General features: G+C 34.0%; 1 protein-coding gene across 1 annotated transcript in view; it reads right to left on the bottom strand.

Moving 5' to 3' along the window:
* Positions 1–991: 991 nt before the first annotated feature.
* The window catches only part of LOC135135494 (JNK-interacting protein 1), a 46,158-nt gene continuing 26,958 nt past the window's right edge, over positions 992–20,191 (bottom strand). The window contains exons 4-6 of the mRNA XM_064064560.1: positions 9,487–9,767; positions 1,191–1,366; positions 992–1,137 (exon numbers count right to left, since the gene is read on the bottom strand). Coding sequence (XP_063920630.1) covers positions 1,065–1,137; positions 1,191–1,366; positions 9,487–9,767 — 530 coding nt within the window. The 3' untranslated portion in view covers positions 992–1,064. The remainder of the gene's footprint in view (positions 1,138–1,190; positions 1,367–9,486; positions 9,768–20,191) is intronic.

Here is a 20,191-nt window from a genome sequence, read left to right on the forward strand (position 1 = left end):
TCTCACATAAAAAGTAGTTGGTGGTCGCTTGTAGACCTCAACATTTAGCTTACAGTGTACCAGTCTGTGGTCCGAGATGTTTTCCATATCTTGTACTCCAGATTCAAGTATTTCAACATCTTTTGTAACACATATCACATCTAAAAGCATTGCCGAGTGACTAGTTATTCTAGTGGGTTCTGTAATGATTTGCATAAAACCGAGGCTCTGCAACATCGGAAGTAACGGCTTGCCGTCATTGCTCAGTAAGTCAATATTTAAAACCCCGAGAAAGATTATACGATCTGCTTTAAAACAGAAGTTTTGCTCAAACTAAGAACAATCGACAAGTACACTTATCTCTGTTTTTTGAGCTTACAACTCTTTTGAGAAAATAGTTTAGCGTATCCGAAGAAGGGCACAAACATTTTTTGACAAATTCAGGATATTTCCAGTCAAGACCACGAACTGATTGAAGATATTCATGTAGACTTTCAGGAACGTCATTACATTTAACGTGATACCGCCTGCCACATTTGTAGCACAATGAAACCTGCCGACTGCTTTTGATGGCAGTACTTTCCGTAAAAGGAAAGCATGATATTGCCGAAGAATTAAAAAAAAACAAGATGTTAGCTTTTTTAATAGAAAAAACCAGCCGAAGTGGCCGAAGGAGATTAAGAATTTGATAATTTGACGGAAACATCTTACAAACTTGGCGATAGGAAATTAGAAAATTTGTCTCCCTGGTAGACTGCCAAACCTATTGGGGAACTCAGCAGCCCGCAAGATTTAACTGAGCTGATAAACTCACAAAAATATTAGTAAACCTGCATCACGATACGAACATTCGCGTGGCATCGAACCATATGCATGGCACTAATTGTAGAACCTCCACATCGACGACTCTATCACTCACTATTCCAATAATGAGTATCATCGAAGGTTAAATTGCTAGATCTTTAAGACATGACTCACCTGTGTTTACAATCATGAAATAAATAAAACAATATAAAATTTTGTATTTTATTGTTGACAGCTTCAATGCAATAGATATTATTTACATTATTATTGCACTACACAAATTACTCAATGTAGATGTCTTCAACAGGATAAGCAGTTTCAATAAATTTCTGATAGAACCTTTGAAAGGCACGACTAGACATAAAAATATATTAATATTTACAAAATAAATATATTTGTTATATTACCCCACTGCCTCAGCCACAGGTCTAGTTGAATCCGTCCCACGGAAAACATGACATGCAAATCGTTGAAGAGTTGGATGTTTGGTTATGAATCCTAAATAGCGATGATCTCGAGGATGAAAAGCACAAAATGATACATTTTTCAGGGAGTAGAAATAATCTATGCATGGTTCATTTTGCTGCAAATAAAATAAGTGTATCAGCTGACTAAGATCAATTACAAGCATTAATATTGCACAATGCACTTATATTGCAATGTACAAAATTTTTCTTTACAGGAGAGATAATTGGAGGGGCGCTTCCAAGTCAATATTTTCTCACGTATCTAACTACAGTAACAACATACTCGTAGGTTCCTCAGGATTTGACAAAATTTGCTAGTATACACATCAGTGATATGCTTGCAGTAAGTTTGCAGAGAATAGAGAGATAGATATTCATTGTCAATAGATTATTTATAATTTGCCAGTATTTCCAAAACATCTGTCTCGTATGCAGGAGTATTGTAACCGAATGATCAAAATTGTTCAACTTACTTCTCGAAAAAGACCGCGGACACTGTTTTCTTTCTTATTATGACGCAGAAGATGAGAATTTAAAAAATCGCATATTCTACTGTATTTTTATGACTTAGGATTTATTTCTTTTTCTTATTATTATTATTTTATTTTATTCAGCTATGGTGAGAACTTATTTCTTAACGTCACGCTTATGTATTTTCACATATTTCCATTGTCAATATATGTAAGGTAACTGAACTCAATATGGCCTATTGGCTTTTTCTCATACGTTTCAAACAAAATGTGGTAGATCGCCTCTGGGATACATTCTGGAACGTTTTTATACCAGTTAGGAGAAATCAGTAAAGTAATACACCGTTTCGTTTACTTACAATGGAATTATTTGTGACGGTGATATGACGAGTCAGTATGCGTTCTATTTTATGCCGCTAAGTTTTCTCTGGATAATTTTAATCTCAATTAAGTTATCAATTTCATATTTCTATAGTTGTCTAGCTCCTTTTTTCCGCTTTTAAATGATCTGCATTAGTTGTACTTTCTTAACGTCTTTTCAGTCGGAATTACTGATAACATGTTCGCTTGTCATGTGGAATCAATATGGCCTAGGGGAGCTGTTGGCCTGTTGGGTACATACTGCAGTTCTCGTTTGATTTTTTTTTATGAATAAGCTGATTTAAATTACTATAAACAAAAAGTAAGCTCACGGAAGAAGCAAGAAAATTGTTTTTGCGAGATGTACCAAGAAAATATTGTAAAAGATTTGAGAATATGCTCCGTATGTAAGAAATACGTGAACGAGGAGTGCGTGCATCTCACTAAAAATGGCAAAGATATTTTTATTTCTCCCTAATATGAAAATTAACAATTTGTTTGTAAATAAATTTTTTCCGGCTTATTTTTGTTTCTTTTTTTACATTTTTTAAAACAGGCCATATTGGGTATCTATGTACTCAATTTGGCCTAAAGACACACTTCATTTAAACCGGGTACTGTTGGGCTCTACAATTTTGAAAATGTCTGAAATTTGAAAATTATGTACAAAAATGTAACCTCTTTCAACTCCCACCATTACTCTTCCATTTCAAGTTCTTACAAAAATTAAAAAAATTCTCGAAGCTTAGGTAGGCCATATAGGGTGCAGTTACCTTATAACTAACAGTTCTTTTTTAACCACAAAAAGTCGTTTTTCCTTCCTGTTAAAATTTATACGAAATGATAGTTCTGTTTAAACGATGTCTGTGGTAACATTAGAATATAATGGGTGTTCATCTGAAAAAACCCTCAAGTTGGTGTTGTTTTCTTGAAAGAAGAAAACATAACGAAAAACGCATATGTTTAACTAGTTTTTCGCCCGCGTAGACAATTTGTTTTGTTGAAGAACATTATTAGATTATTACCAAATTTCAAGTAAACAGCCATAAACATATTATCTAATATTTTCTTCATACAAACTTTGTCACCCCCTTTCATCTTCTTAGGGGTTGAATCACGAAAAACTCTGAAATATGTGTTTCATGATTTATGTTCCGCCGGAGTATAAATATGTGAAAATCATAGTGGTTGTCAACCATAGTAACCATGGTAAGTGAAATCAAGGCAATTCCTTAATGAAGCAAGAAGATAGGAAATAATCATCTCAAAAGAAGATTAATCGTTTGAAAATAAAATATTGTATTTCATTCGGAGTTTAAGTGACTTCATGTGACTCGTATGGACTTAATTCGCCTCGCTATCGCTCGGCGTTTAATCGTCCATACTCGTCACATAAAGTATCACTTAAACTCCTAATAAAATAAATATCTGTTATCGTACAAAAAACGAATTAAAAGAACAATTACTACAACTTTGAAAATGAATCATGCCTATATTATCAATGGTATTAGAGCTATTGGTATGTAAGTTCATTGTACCCTATATGGCCTACCTAAGCTTTGAGAATTTTTTTAATTGTTGTAAGATCTTGAAATGGAAGAGTGATGGTGGAAGTTGAAAGAGGCTACATTTTTGTATATAATTTTCAAATTTCAGACATTTTCAAGATTGTAGAGCTCGACAGTACCCGGTTTAATTAAAGTGTGTCTTTAGGCCAAATTGTACGTACATAGATACCCAATATGGCCTGTTTTAAAAAATCGAAGAAAAAAACAAAAATAAGCACTGAAAAAAGTTTATTGACAAAAAAATTGTTAATTTTCACCATAAAGAGAAATAAAAATATCTTTATCATTTTTAGTGAGATGCAGTTAAAAAACATTAAAAAAAAGTAATAATAAAAGTACCAACTGTTAACTACTTTAATTTATATTTAATTTTTTGTAAATGTATATGGCAAATTGTCAAATAGATTAATTGAATAATTATCGAATTAAAATTAAAATGATTTAAAACATTAAATTCATTTCTGAAATATCTGAAAACGCTTAGATGCTAAAAATACAGAAAAAGCCCATTTATGTCGGAATGGGACTATTTGGCGCGGCCGACTTGGCGCGGCCAACTTGGCGCGGCCGACTTGGCGCGAGCCATTTTGGCGCAAGGCCAACTTGGCGCAGGGACACTTTGGCGCAAGCAATCTTGGCGCGAGTACGTCGGTATATAATATAAAAAATATTTATTTTTTGTATCGTGGTTTGCACCCTGTTATTTATGCTAAGTGTAGGCAACCAAATACACAGTTTCATTCGCACAAATTCCAATAACTAAATGATCCACGGAGCAAGAAGTTCCACGTTTAGGAGTATGTTTATAATGGGGTGCAGGGCGCGAAGCGCCCGTGTGTCCATTAAAAAGTCGCCATTACCCCTCCACGCATTGGAGACCCTAAAAAATTAGGTTATGCTAACAATGGGTACAATTTTTGTATAATTATATCCATTTTTCTTGGTGCGAGTTCATTCGCGCCAAGATGGTCCACGCCAAGATGGCTTGCGCCAAAGTGTCCCTGCGCCAAGTTGGCTTTGCGCCAAAATGTCTCGCGCCAAGTCGGCCGCGCCAAGTTGGCCGCGCCAAGTTGGCCGCGCCAAGTCGGCCGCGCCGAATTGTCCTAGACCGCATTTATGTTGTAGCAAAGCTATGTACGAACAATAAAATTTTAGATAATTTAATGTAATTTTTTTCGTTTATTACTTAATCATATACAGGAAGATGTATTAAATCAACAATTTCTATAAAAAAAAATTGTAGGCACTGAAGAACATCGAAGCCGTTATTGTTTTGTAATTTTGTTAGCTATCTTAAATATTAAGCGTTTTAAAAACTAAATTCGCATTTCTGGGTACGGCGAACGAGGATATCGCCGGACCTGGCGCAACATACGTTCCGCTCGTAAACAGTGTAGTAGACAAAGAGAACGATGAAACCGTAAACGGGTACAAAGTAGAAACATAGAGCATTATGCATTATTGGATACGGCGTGCTGAAATCTTGCCGGCGAAGCGTGTTTATCACTTTATCAGCATTTAAAATTAGCAACAAAAACTTTATTATGTACCTATAATACATATGTATAATAAAATATATTTTGTAATATACATGTTCTAAACTAAACGTACATTCACACTTTATTTCTTTTTTTATTTTCTAATTTCAAGGCTTACTAAGTATTTTAAAATGACTGGTACGGCGTGGCCGACCCTGCCGCCCCTGACCAGCCGTCCCTGAAGAAAGGCCAATTTCAAAATACATCTGGACAAAAATGAATTCTTAGAAAAAAATAGCATCTTTAGGACATGCCATCACACACGAAGGAGTGAAACCAAATCCAGACAAAATAACAGCAATCATGAACTACCCGTGGCCGAAAACCCAGAAAGAAATCAAAGGATTTTTAGAAGATTTTTTTTGCTCGGTTAGTACAAAAAGTCATCCCAAAATTTGCACGACTCAAAAAACCTTCAACAAAATGCTTGAAGAAAAATGCCAAGATCACGCATAACCCACAATTTATAACTACCTTCGAACCCTGCAAGAAAATTTTGATCAATAATCGATTTTTACAATACCTGGATTTTTCAAAACCATTCGTTTTAACATTAGATGCATCAAATGTCGCCTTAGGAGCAGTCTTATCACAAGGACTACTAGGGAAGGATAAACCAATTGCTTACGCATCAAGAACACTAAATGAAACTGAACAAAAGTACTCAACGATTGAAAAAGAACTATTAGCAATAGTATGCGCAACGAAATATTTCAGACCTATTTCTACGGACGAAAATTCACCATTTATACAGATCATCGCCCACTTCAAATCTCACTCAAAAAACCCAAATCAAAATTAGTACGCTGGAGATTAAAACTAGATGAACACGACTACGACATTCTCTACAAGAAAAAAAAAATTAATGCAAACGCTGAAGAATACAAATCTTCCCTCTGGACATTAAGGCACGATCAGCAGCATTTCAACCATACGATGAACTAGAACGATTACTAAACGAGCTAATCCAGAAAAATGAAAACCAAATCACAGAATTAAGGATCCTAGAACCAACAATCAGCAACAACACCGCACCTCCAATTTCAAATTTAATAGACCTCTCACCAACAACCCGTGAAAAATTCTCATTATCAATGTTTAGAATGCCAACGCCAAGCAATTCGCCAAGACATTCACCAACAGGCAATTTAGCAGGAAACCTATCATCAAGTAATTCATCAGATACAATATCACTACAAAAATCGAATGAAACTAATCTACAAAAAAATTATTGAAGACTGAGAAGACAACTAACAACTAATCAATTTTGGGGCTACCCACCAGTAAAAGCAATCACTGCAAATTTAGATAGCGGAGACGGACAACGCTATGAAGCTTTAATATCCCGAATTCAAACTCAGAAAGACAACCACAAAATTCTCCTTAAATGCCACGGCAATAGAAAAATTCAACAAAGCCATCGCCAAATTAACGATTGATCCAATAAGTATTCAAAAAGAAGATCCCCAAAATCGAAACCAATATTAGAAAAACTTGAAACAGCAATCATCAATCGGACTATTTCCACGAGCGTCTAAATTTATCCACTTTTACATCTGCACACAATTTTCCTCCAAATGATCACCATGTCGTACGAAATATTAAGAATATTAGAAGAACTTGAAACAGCAATCAGCTGCGCAAAATTGAACACTACACAATTCAATAATCGACCCAAAAGACCTGCTAAACGAACTAAAAATAGAGAACAAACTCGACGATAAAAGTCTCACCTACGAAGCTAACGAAGCAAATCTTCTAGCCTAAGCACAAATAATTCAAATTAAAGCCTATCAGAAAGGTAGCTGCATATCACGTTAATTTTTGAGACACCTCTTAACGAGTTTGAACGATGATAAATATAATGAACTCAACCCTGGAGACTATATCTGCAATTTTCCACAGACCAGCAAAATTTCCAATGAAGCACCTTCTAGGGACTTAAATTTTCGAAGAATTACCAACAGTGTAATATCATCAGAGTCAACCTCAAAAACATGAAAATCAGAAAAATCGACAAGAACCAATAAATTGTAATATTCCCAATCGAGCAACAAGCCACTTCCAACATGCAGCTAACAGGAAGAACACCTATCAGTAAAAGGAAGTTATGTTATCACTGTCCCAGATGGATGTAAATTAAGAATCAACTCAACGACCATTCAGAGCTACCAGAATCCTGATTTCAAGAAGCAGACGATCCAAACATCAAAATTAGAAATTTGATCAAATCCACCACTCGAAGAAGAAATCTGGACACAAGAACCGCTACAACTCGAAACAGTCGACTTAGCAGACATCGACCTAATTTACCACAGGATGCACGAGATACAACAGGATCTCAAAAAGAGGACCGTGGATACGTCAAATCCTTCACTAATGTTTGGAAACTTTTAATCTATATCTTTTTAATTACGAGTATATTACAGTAATGTTTTTTATTTGGCCCAAGTGTATCAGACCCCGAGTTCATAGATATCGTTCCGATCCACCACCGAAAAACTTTTGAAAATTCGGCATCGCAAGCTCCCCCAAATTTCAATCTAATGAGGGTGGTGTTATGATATCAACATAAGTCCACAATGGACAATCGTTTTGCAGACCTATGGGTCTGGATATGTCCTGCCACGTCCAAGATGCGCTTCCACACTTGCATCAATATCAACATGAGAACTCCAATTCTACAGTTTTCCTTCTTATATAAGGAATCTAAATAATTCATTTTTCAGTTCAGATGCCGCCGCCGTGAAAATCATTTAAGTCCGTCATAATCGCGCTCTCCTAACAAGTTGTAATTATTTAAGTGAATAACTGTGAATTAGAATTAAGTGATACATGTGAATAATCACTAATAACACTATGCAACACTAAAAAATTCACAGAAAGTTCAGATAGTGTTTGAGGTTGGGTATACTCCATATACTAAAGAAAAAAATGTTTTATACTCATATCACATCACAAAACATAGATAACGGGTGTTTTGTTTTTCTTCCTTTTTGGAACACTTGATTGCATTTAATCGTAAAAATATCGCTTTTATGTATCCACCCATGCTTGCAGACTTCTGTTGGTGTCTTCAGAGGGATACTGCGAGATCTGGCTACAATAGGAATGCCAATCGTTCGAAAAAAAAAAGACCTTTTCAATGAAAAATGAAGTTTTGTTTTATTAATTTTGTATGATTTCAAAAAATTCAATAAACACTTTTCATTTTGAAACCTGATGTGATAAGTTGGGTACCTATACTCCATATACTAAAGAAAAAAATGTTTTATACCCATATCACATCACAAAACATAGATAACGGGTGTTTTATTTTTCTTACTTTTTGGGACACTTGATTGCAGTTAATCGTAAAAATATAGCTTTTATGTATCCACCCATGCTTGCAAACTTATGTTGGTATCTTCAGAGGGATACTGCGAGATCTGGCTACAATAGGAATGCCAATCGTTCGAAAAAAAAGACCTTTTTCAATGAAAAATTAAATTTTATTTTATTAATTTTGTATGATTTCAAAAAATTCAATAAACACTTTTCATTTTGAAACCTGATGTGATATGATTCTTTCAAGCATAATCCTCAATTGAGTTTGAGGTAAGAAATTTTAACTACATACTGTGCATTCTGTGAATTTTATTTTTTTTAAATTTGTTGCATAGTGTAATCAATACTCTAACCATAATGAATCAGTGTTAGAATAAGAGTTGCGACTAAAAATCTATTCTTCTTCTTTTTAAAAACAAATTCATTTAATCAATAAACTTAACGAACTCTTTAAGTACTTAAAAAAGAAGTAGTGAAAAAAATCTATATTAAAATATGTTCAAAAGGTATTCACGCTCAAACTACTGTAAAACGGTAGAAATCAAATTCTGTCTAGAGAGAATTTGTGTTTAGTTTTAGACGTATCTACTTCCAATATTAGGTTTCAAACTCTTTTCTGATGTTGCTCATATACAGTAATACCTCTCGTTTTTAAAATTTAATTACCATAGATGAGAATTAACTACAACTACACAATATGTATACCTATTACTGAGTTTTTAATACTTTTTATAATAAATAGTTTTTACACTTGTGTTACTCATTGCACACGTTAACACTTTCCTATACTTTTCATACAAATTCGCGAAACGGCTATTATAACACATTTCAAGTTTTAATAAAAATCATTATGTTTGGGATGCAAGTCTTTTTGGAGAATGTGGTTTAGAATGTGATTTTAACAACTTTCAGATTAACAGTAGAATATGGTTATTAGAAAAAATAAATTAAATAATTTAAAAATGTTACTAACGTTTCGTTTTCTTCGATCTACCATTCTCAGGCCCTGGTCGGAAACTTCAAGAATACAAGGTTGAGATTCGGGATCGTTACCAGAACTACCGATAACTCTTCTTACTGCTTGACAAACAACAGACGTTCCTTTATGTGCTAACGTTTCTACAGATCCCAAATAACCTAATAAATAACGTTCTCTTCGACCATGTTCACATGAGGAATCCCAATCAGTATAATCACAGTCAACAGCATAAGCAGATGGAAATATTCCCATTCTTCCGGTCCGAAGATTCACCCCTAAAATTGACAGAAATTCTTACGGCACGTATTTACTTGGGCACGAACGAAACGAATGTACCAATCGAAGCTCTCATACCATTAAATGTGCCAGATCAGAATGAAACATCCCTTACCAAACAGAATTTCGTCTCGTTCGATACATTCGGCTTGTTCTTGCATACGTAACTTTAAAAAGAATATTTTTTGTAATAGTAGTAATAACAGAGATTGATATGAGATTTTTGTGTAATCATTCTACACAATATAACATAAAAGTTATCCCCTCTTCGCCATTATAATTTTGGAATCGCAGGAGGTACATCTACAGCTTTGAAATTTACGTATCGATGAGTAATGAAGTAAATCATACTGATATTTTCCATAGTGACTGACGTATTGCGACCTTGAAATGTCGAAACTATGACATTTTGATAAAAAAAATAAACGGCAAGGAGGGTCGATTGACCCTTATTTGAGAGTTCATTCCATTCTACTTATGATATCAAACTTTAAAAAAGAAATAAGGGCTTGCCCTACGGTGCTAAATCTCACTTCAGTAAACTTTTGAGACACATAGCCGTCGACTGTAAAAGAACATCAACCAGTCAAGTACGGCTATCAGGAAATACACAAAGTACAAATGAGTTCCACTTTACAGACTGTGTGGTAAACGGGAAGTGAGTACGAGCATCGCTTTCCTAAACACTTTTATACGCTATAATTTGGTATTAAACTTGAAACTGATATTCAACCATGTTTGTACAGTGTACAGTGTACACTATACGTTGGTATGAGAATCGACAAACATCGTCTATGGTAAAAGTAACTTTCGTCTTCAGGTAGATTTGACTGAAGACAATATAGAGGCTACAGTTATTCCAAACAGTGTGCAAAAAAAAGTCACTTCTGATAGATTATAAGTTGATTCATAAAACTGAAAACAAGTCTAATCCTTAAAAACCTCCGCCAAAACATAAATCTTACAAAGTTGCGCGACAAGAACTAGTTCAACTCACAGTTGATGATGTAAAGGATGTAGAATCAGCATTTATTGTAAAATTACCAATCACAAAAAACAAGAAGGAGCGTATTTTTACAATAATTGACGAATTTTATGAAATCTACCGTAAATATGCTGTTCTTTGACCAACCATGACTGAACGTCGGCTGTTTTTAAACTATCAGAATTCCAAATGCACTAAACAACCCGTGGGAATTAACAAAATTAGTGGTATACCCAAATTAATTGCTGCTTATTTGGGTTTAGAAGAGCCTGCAGCTTTCACAGGCCACTGTCTGAGGCGATCATCGTCTACAATTTTTATGGATGGAGGTGGCAGTATGGAAGATCTTAAGCGTCACGGAGGATGGGTTTTTACTTCTGTTGTGGAAGGTTACATACAAGAGTCCATTGGACGCAAAATGAAAGTGGCTGACAAAATCATTACAGCCATAAGAAATTCGTCTGAAAATCGCCCACAAGATGATTCCGATAGTCAAATGTTGGCGTCCACCTCAATTTTTACAACATCCTCAACAACCGTGACAGGTTTACCGGATGATTTTGAAAAGTCCAACAAGAAATTAATAAATTTCAATAACTGTTCTTTCAGTAATGTAACCTTCAATTTACTTAACGAAAGGCAATAAATTTGTAATTGATTATTGTTTGACGATATTAAAATTTCAATAAAACTGAATTGTCTTGATGAACTTTGGAAACATAACCCTACTAACTCTTATCATGCACCGTGCATGATAAATTTCATATCCGCATCGGTCTCTGCAATTTTCACCTTTCTAAAGTAGGCTACAATAGTGATATGTGTCACTTTCAAGACAAGTCGTCTAAAAATGCCATTTTTCGTAGAGGTCGACGGAAAATATTTGATATTCCACTACAAACAAACGTTAGTGTTGCCAATAGCATAGAACTTTTACAGAATTCTACAACTAATTACGTAGAGTGTAAGCCGTGACGGTGCAACAACTGTCAATTTGCACAACATTTTGAAATCATAACCCGCAAAGTTATTATTTATATCCACCAAAGCTTAAAATTATTCATCAAAATTCAAAACCCTAATACGATTTCATTCTGTGTTTTACCGATCCTATCAAATCCTTCTTATTTAAATAACAAGAAAACAGCATTAATAATACATTTAGGAAAATAAATTAATAGACGGGCTTAATAAGTCCTGTTTGGCCTACTGTGTCTAAATTGTGTTTGAGTATAATAATTATCTCGAGCATTAAAATTAATATTTCGAAAGAATAAGAGAAATGATTGTTTTGTGATGAAGGTCTGTTGTCATAAATTAGCAATATTCTTCAATATCGGCTTAGGATGTTTTTATGACCCATAATGTCCCGTATTCGTCTATCCCGGCGCGTCAGGCAGATTTTAGGTGAAGCCCCTACATATATAAAGTACCGCAATGCAGTGCGCCAATGTATTGAAAAGAGATGTATGGTTTTTGCCCAACAAAGGCGGCGATATGTCAGCTGATCTGTTAAATGTCACGTACTGTCGACGAATTTGACGCAGTTAATTAATTGTTAGGTGGTTTCGTGAACAAATCTCATTAAAAATTGGTTATCTGCTCTATAAAAATGTCCGGTTGTTGTATATAGAGAATTAAAAACAATACTACAAAGGGTATAAGATTATTTTGTTTACCAAGAGATGAGAAAAGTATATAAATATACAGGGTGTCTCAGAAATAAGTACATTAATTTTAATCAGTTATAGAGCTCATTGAACTCAACAACTTTTTTTAGTAGAGTTTTGTCAAGAACTTTTTAATTATCAAGTTAAAAATTGTTGAAGTTATATCCCAATTAAGGTTACCCGCCCATGGATCCTCAGTCACCCATGGACACTAATAATTATTATTAGAGAGCGGATTTTATGAAATTTGCATATCCGTAATTTTTTGCATATAAGTCTTGATATTTAATATGTCAACAAATCATGCTAATTAAAAATGAATACAGCAATAAAAAAATTGCATATTTGCATATATTTGCATTCTGCTGCATATTTCACGTAATGGGTGCATATTTTGCATTTTTATCAATTTTTGTGCTAATTTGAAAAAAAAAAAGATTGCCATTCGATCGGCATTTATCTAGAAAGACGAGTCATATTGCAAATATCGTCCTGAGCTTCAAATAACTATGAAAGGTTTGGGTTTTATGGTAGTTTGGAGGAACCACTGGGTGTTAAGCCATCCTTCCAGGTAAATTCGCGCCCTAATTACTTTTGGAAATACGTTCATTCCCAATATTTTTGTTCTTTACTTCAGTGTATTTATGGTATGTTTTGTGGCGGTTGAAGGGACGTTATCCTATTATTTTTCATCGTGAGTTTGCATTGAAAGCGATACAGGTGTGTCAATATGTCGAAGATAACTCAAATTAATTTATGGTTCAAACCTTTTCCTGAACTTATTCTTCAAGAAGGAACTGTGTTTTGTCGCCCCTGCTCTAAACCGGTAAGTATTTTTACATCTGTGGACGAAGTACGCAGTTTTTCTATTTACAAATACATACTCGTACTTTAGAATCACCGGAAAATTTTTTTGTTACAATATTTCGAAAAATATTTAAAAATAAATTGTTGCCAAAATAGTAATTAAATTAGTGGATTACTACTCTTTTTTAATTTTTCTGTTTATATTTATTTTTTAGTATAAGAATATTATCATTAAAAATGTGATTTATGTGTTAGTGAGATGTAATTAAACACTTTGCAATGTGATTTATGTATTTTTTGTAATAAAACGTAAGCTCGGTAAATCTGTTTTTGTAATTTGTAAATAAATTTAGTTCGCTTATTAAGCTTTTTTTTAGTTTTTGGAGCATATGCAACTGCATATCTCTGCATATATTAAGAAAGTTACTGCATATTTGCATCAATTTGGTGCATATCATATGATCATATTTCCTAAAATTTTGTTGCATATTTTCCGCTCTCTAATTATTATAATTAATAATTTATGGTCAAAAACAGTTACTAGGATACGTATTTTCCTAATCTTGTCAATGTAACAAACATTTAGAGAGAAATTGAAAATCCTGCTCCCTAATGGCGTACGGAATTTCAGCGGCCCAAATGTGGGTGTTGAACACCTTCCCTCGTGTAACCGACCTCATCAGTTGATGGTATAAGAGATACAAAATTTGCTTGTTCGTTTATTTTTCTATTAACCCACTCACAAAAGTCTTGCTTACGTGGTAAGTCTGTTAGTTTCAATAACTGAACTTTCTGGTCCTGAAAGGGGTACATTTGTTCTCTGAGTATCCTCCAAATACTACTCTCCGAAACATCACACTAGACAGTGATACGTGCTAGTGCCTGGACGAGCTTCGACACTCTTCAATATTAGCAATTCTATTACCCAGTGGCGGCTTGTCAGGTGAGGCAGGTGAGGCAGGGCCTCACCATACATAATAATAAAAAATATTTTTCTTCCATACTATTTTTTTGTATGTCCGGGGTAATTTAAAATTAGCGCGACAATTGAACTTTCTATGCCAACCACAAAATAAAGGCGCAGGGTTATTCTAACCAATCATGTATTGTCATGCGTTTAGGCCGGCCTCACGCGTTGATTAAAATGTGGGACTAGGAGGCTGGACGTTTTTACAACGCATAGTATTACCGCTACTGCTTACTATGGGAATCAAATGCTCAAGGACAGATAGTTTTGAGGCCGGCCGCAGCTCGTATCTGATTGGTTCTCCTTCGCTCAGTCCACATCATAGGTAAACTGGTAAACATGCACGTGCGTTTTGCATTTTGCAGTGTGCATAAATTTTAAATTTCAGTCGTTGTCGTTAACGAGTTCGGTACTTGGTTAACTAGTGGATTGTGGATACTCCGATTAATTTTATTTGTAATTAAATAATAATGACCATGGAAGCAGGCCCATCTGGTACTCAGGTAATCTCCACTGTTCGAAATACAAGTGACATTGTTAAAGCAAAGCGAACGTCCATGCCCAGATCTAAGCTTAACATTAATTCAAAGAGAAAAACAAAAAAACAGGGCGTTCAGTCTCAATTGGTATACAAAATATGATTGGCTTGCTGGGAGTACAACTGTGAATAATCTTTTCTGTTGGCCATCCATGTATTTTATTCTCGAATAGTGGAGAATCGGTTTGGTGGAAAACTGGATACTTATGCAGATTTGAAAAATTTGTCGCGTTCCTTGGAAAAACATTCCAAAAGTAAAGATCACATATCATCTACTTGCAAGTTTGTACTTCTCGGCCAACAAAATATTGCCAGTACTTTAGATTCTGCTCGCAAAATTGAAATAAAAAATTTTAATGCCAAAGTTCGCGAAAATAGGGAAACTATTAAAAGGTTAATTGATGTTGCTATATTTTTATGCACACAAAAGCTTCCCTTTAGAGGACATGACGAGTCAGAGACGTCTTTCAATCGCGGAAATTTTAAAGAAATTAATTTCATACCTCCACGTCGGTTCTTACCGGACAGTTGATTATGTGGTGCATTTTTGTTAATATTTTTTTATGTTAAAATTTCCTGTGATCAAAAAACGCCGAATTCGCGATTCAATAAATTTTCATCTAGTATTGATGTATAAAACCAACTTACAATTCCAAATTTCTTAAGTAAGTCGCCAAGTGTGGGCAAAATGGAAGTGGAAATTTTTTGAATCGTGATTTGTAAAATGTTCAGCAATCACTTTCAACTGACAGAGTAAAGTAATTTACAGATATAAAAAAAATTATATGTATGTAACTATTTTTACGTCATAAGGTGTGGCCTCACCAAAATTTTAGGTCACGAGCCGCCACTGCTATTACTACGTAACTTACCCCGATCCTGAGGTGCAGGTTTAAAAGATCCGTACTCTCGAAAATGCTGCAACGTTCTTAAAACTGGGCACATTTGGCAGACGACGATTTGGGAAGTTTTCTGAAAAAATTCGTTGGGCGCGAGTGCCGTTTCCCCGAGCTTCACCGTACGTTAAAATGATATCGGTGCATTCCAGATTTGAAAACAACGCCATTTCAACACATTTCGTCTATAAATTAGAAATCTGTGCCGAATAAACTTTAAAGAGACAACGTTTAATAAAAACATTGACATAAAAATGATTGTCACTGTCAAAACGGTTGCTAGGGTACCTTCTTCATTGTTGTAGTGTTGTTATTATTTAAGTTATTATTTAAGGTGAACATAGACGGCTCGTGAATATATGGGTGGGAAAATTCGAAATTCGACTTGAGTTTTCGAAAAAATGCTAGATAAAAAAGTTGTTCCATTTCACGAGTTCTGTTACTGGTTAAAATTAATGTACTTATTTCTGAGATACCCTGTATAAAAAATACTTTCTATACAATAATGTTTAATGTTTTCCAATGCCGCACTATTTATTAATCAGATTCATTTTTCATAAATTCATAGTTGTAATAAATATAAATAAGAAATAACTGCATGAAAACACGATAGAAATTAGTTGTTATGATAAGATACACCCTGTGTCAATGAAAATGTGAATGTCTAAAAAAAGTTGGTCCTTAATTACATTTGTTAATCTGAATTTCAGTTGATGCATTCTGAAACAGAACTGATTAATCTGAATTAAAATTTACATAATCTGAAGTCAAGTTCATCCTTTCTAAAACATAACTAGAAAAGCTGTAGAGCCCAATTTGATGTGGGATTCTTACTGTTTTTAAATTGGATAGCATTCAAAGTTGCCACATTTTAATGTTGGCGGGTAGCTTTGTCCGAAAATGGCCGATGATTGCGGTACTTTATATATCTAGGGACTTTATTTTTAGAAAGAATTTCTGGTTGCGTTTAAGGCAACAAATGCCGTCTAAATCAAGCTTGTGTCGTCTAGCGTTCCCCGTAGGTGCAAACGGACATTACCGATTCTGCTAACCTAAAGTAATCGTAACGGTAATTGAGACCGTCTACTACACAGATAGTCTTTTAACTGATGTTCGCACGTTGATTGAAACGGGTTATTTTTACGTAGAGGAGTAAGTTTCGCTTTAATCCCCAATTAATTTGAATTTTAGGATGTTTGTGATTGAAATGACTTTGATAATAAACTACATGACACAGTTCAAAGCAATATGGTTAGCGTTGAGACGGAGAATAATTCAAAATTTTTACAAGTGGATTCAATTACACAGAAAGAAGTTCATGATCTCAAATATTGTAAAGTGCTAAATTTGAGGTTGCAAAGTATGTGCTTAGCTGAATTAAGCAATCTTTGAGAAAAGTCAAAATTTATAGTTGTCACACAAGTCCCAGAACCCGCGGAAAACAATGATGAAGAAGTAATCATATTTCTTTTACACATTCTAAAAAATTAGAATAAAAAATAGGGTTTGGAGATTTTGTACGCCAAAAGGCTATGAATTTTGAAGAAACTACCGGGTCGAATTACCGTTAAAAATCTCATATTAACTAAGGCCTTTCAGAAAACCTCAGCGATAATCAAATAAAGATTAATAAATTTCGAGATTTCCAGTTTAAAAAGACAGACCTGTCAAGTCTGCCTCTTAAATTATCTTTTTTCATTCCTGGCACTATACTACGTTTGATTCATCTTCAAAATCGCAGCAGAGTGACTTGCTCGTATTATCAATAGATCTTGTAAAAGTATTAGCAGATTTCGCAAATGAAATAGTACATACCATTTTTTGACCCACTAAATAAATACTTACAAACAATTATTATTTACAAATTTAAATCGGCACCTAATTCAAAAACCCCTTTTGATCCGCAACAAACATAAAAACTCAATTTTTATACTGATTATTAGCTTATTGATGAAACCAATTCGGATATTTGTGGACAAAAAAAATACTTAGTATGTAAAAAAACTGTTACGAATAAACCCATTAGTACAGCGATTTTTGATTGTGATGATTTTGTGCTGTTAGTAACACGCTTTTGCTGCAATATCCTGAACGCGTCCTCATTGTTAAATGCTATGGCTCTAGCCTATCCTTCTGGTTCACTTTTCTCTGTACACTCACATATGACATGACGCTCCGTGAGCTTTGTTGTTGACTGTTAAATCCATGGCTGCAGATTAAATCGAAACTTTTTCTGAAATACTTAGATTTATGTATCTTCATATGTACCTAGTTTATTGTTTTATTGCTTGTTTAAAAAAGGTAGGTAGTTCATTTACTATCGTTTTATTGATTTTATTGTTTATTATGTTCATTTAAATTATGCATGCCTCTCAGTCAAAATTAAATGAACTTTTATCGATAGATGGGGTCAAATTGTCAATTAGTGTATACATTTTTGAGGTCAGCAGAATCACGTCCAACAATGAAAATGGAATTTATGTTACGGCCGTATGAAGCCCAACGAGGCTAGATTGAGTTGGCTATGATTTCGGCGATAGCTGGCACCGTCTGTTAATACGAATATTGTAGCATTCGGACTGACATCACATCCATTTTCAAAATTGTTAAGAAATTGAGAAAATAAATGTAACAATAAATTTAGGCAAAGCTGACACCTTTTATTTAATCATTGTGGCATTAATAATGAACATGAAGGAAAAACAATAATATAGAACACAAGGTTTACATAAGAAAAATAAAAAAGGTGTGTAAACTAATTAATTAAATTGGCTAAGCACATAGGGATTTTTTTAGGTTTACATCCCACATATTCATCAAAAGTTTCAAAACGATGTATCGAAATTGTACCTCATCAAAAATCCTTGAATTTCTCACAAGGTGTTACAAATGACTGCAAGACTTCAAATAGGGCATCTCGGTACTTGAATGCTAAAGTAAAAACATAGCGGTAATGACTGTTTATATTTTAAATATCTTTACGTTCCATTTAAAGGCCGTTTTACACCACCAATAATTATAGCCAGAATTGTGGCAGTAAATTTGTAGACAAAATAGTGGGGCGTGTGAAACATGAATTGTTGTTATGGTACCTTTTGTGTTGTGAAATTCTGTTCGTAAAATTAGAACAGGTTCTATTTATACTAACACAAAATGAGCCATAACGACAATTCATGTATTATACGACCCACAATTTTGTCTACAAATTTACTGCCACAATTCTGGCTATAATTATTGATGGTGTAAAACGGCCTTTAGGTAATAATAAAAGAAAAAAAAAATAAATTATTTTTGCACCGAACAAATGGAAAACTCAATGAAGTTTTCGCAAATTTTGACTGAAACACCGTTTCTAATAAACGTAAAATTATTTCCTTAAAAATTTGTGTGATAAATGGAGCTAGTTAACTTCGAAATTTTTAGCTTAGCAGAATCAATCACGTACCATATTGATACGACTGTATGGAGCGCAGCCGATGCAGATCTTAGTAGGGCATGTACATACATCTGTTGAAAATAAATCTCAAACATAAGAAACTGTACAGGAGATTATTAATAAATTATGTTCACGTTGAATGAAGCTTGTCAAGGTCAAATATTTATATTTGCTGGCAGTGTGACTGTGACTTCTCTTTTTCTTTCCCTGTGTGCGTAACCAAGAAGGTTCGATCTAGTAACCATATCAAGCATTATGCCATTGAAGGCATGTTTGGATAAAATATTTTTAGGGTTATCTAAACACTTCCCTATACCGCTCCTTCGAGTACGAAATCTTCGCACTTGCTAATTTGGAACTTTTAAACAACAACAAACAAGTACCTAGTTAACTAGAGTGGCTTTTCGAAGTTGGAATTTAAAAAAGTAAAAAAACACGTGTTTGATTTTGTTATGCTTGTGTACCGTTTAAAATGATCAAATTTCGTTTTATTAGAATTTCTTACAGTTAACCTGAAAAGTGGCATTTATGTGAAAAGTGGAAGATGGGGAAAAGGTTAATTAAAGCATTAGTGAGTGAATAAAACATTTACGTTAGAACTATGGGAATTAATCATACGTTTAATATTCCAGTTATTGTTGTTATTGTTCTCTATTTGTTCCTTCCATTTTTCTCTGGAAGCCTTTACTGAGCATGCCGTCTGTTTGAACGATTCTGTTTTTAATGTACTCGTACATATAGATACAGTACAAGACAAACAAACCAACTAACATAATCTGAACTGAATTTAAAAATTTTTATCACCAAAGCTGTATATAGTTTTTATCATAATTTATTTTATTTTACGCATTAAAAATGGTAAATGTTTATACTGAAATTTACAAGTATGTATTATCTCTTCAAAAATTAAAAGACCACTCAACCAGTAACATAGTACGAAAATTCAACCAACAACATTGTCTGGGGAGATTATTGGTGCCAAGATGAGTTGTGAAAAAAATTGAGGTTGGGATGATTATGGTTTTTATTCAAAACACATTGTTTTTGTTTATTTTATTTTGATATTTTTGTTATGGAATTTCAAATTTGAAGTTTTTTGTACTACCAACTTGCCAGTGTAAAAA

This window comes from Zophobas morio, unplaced genomic scaffold (genome assembly GCF_036711695.1).
Source record: "Zophobas morio isolate AGI-343-1 ecotype UQ-CSIRO unplaced genomic scaffold, CSIRO_AGI_Zmor_V1 ptg000024l, whole genome shotgun sequence".
NCBI classification, from domain to species: domain Eukaryota; kingdom Metazoa; phylum Arthropoda; class Insecta; order Coleoptera; family Tenebrionidae; genus Zophobas; species Zophobas morio.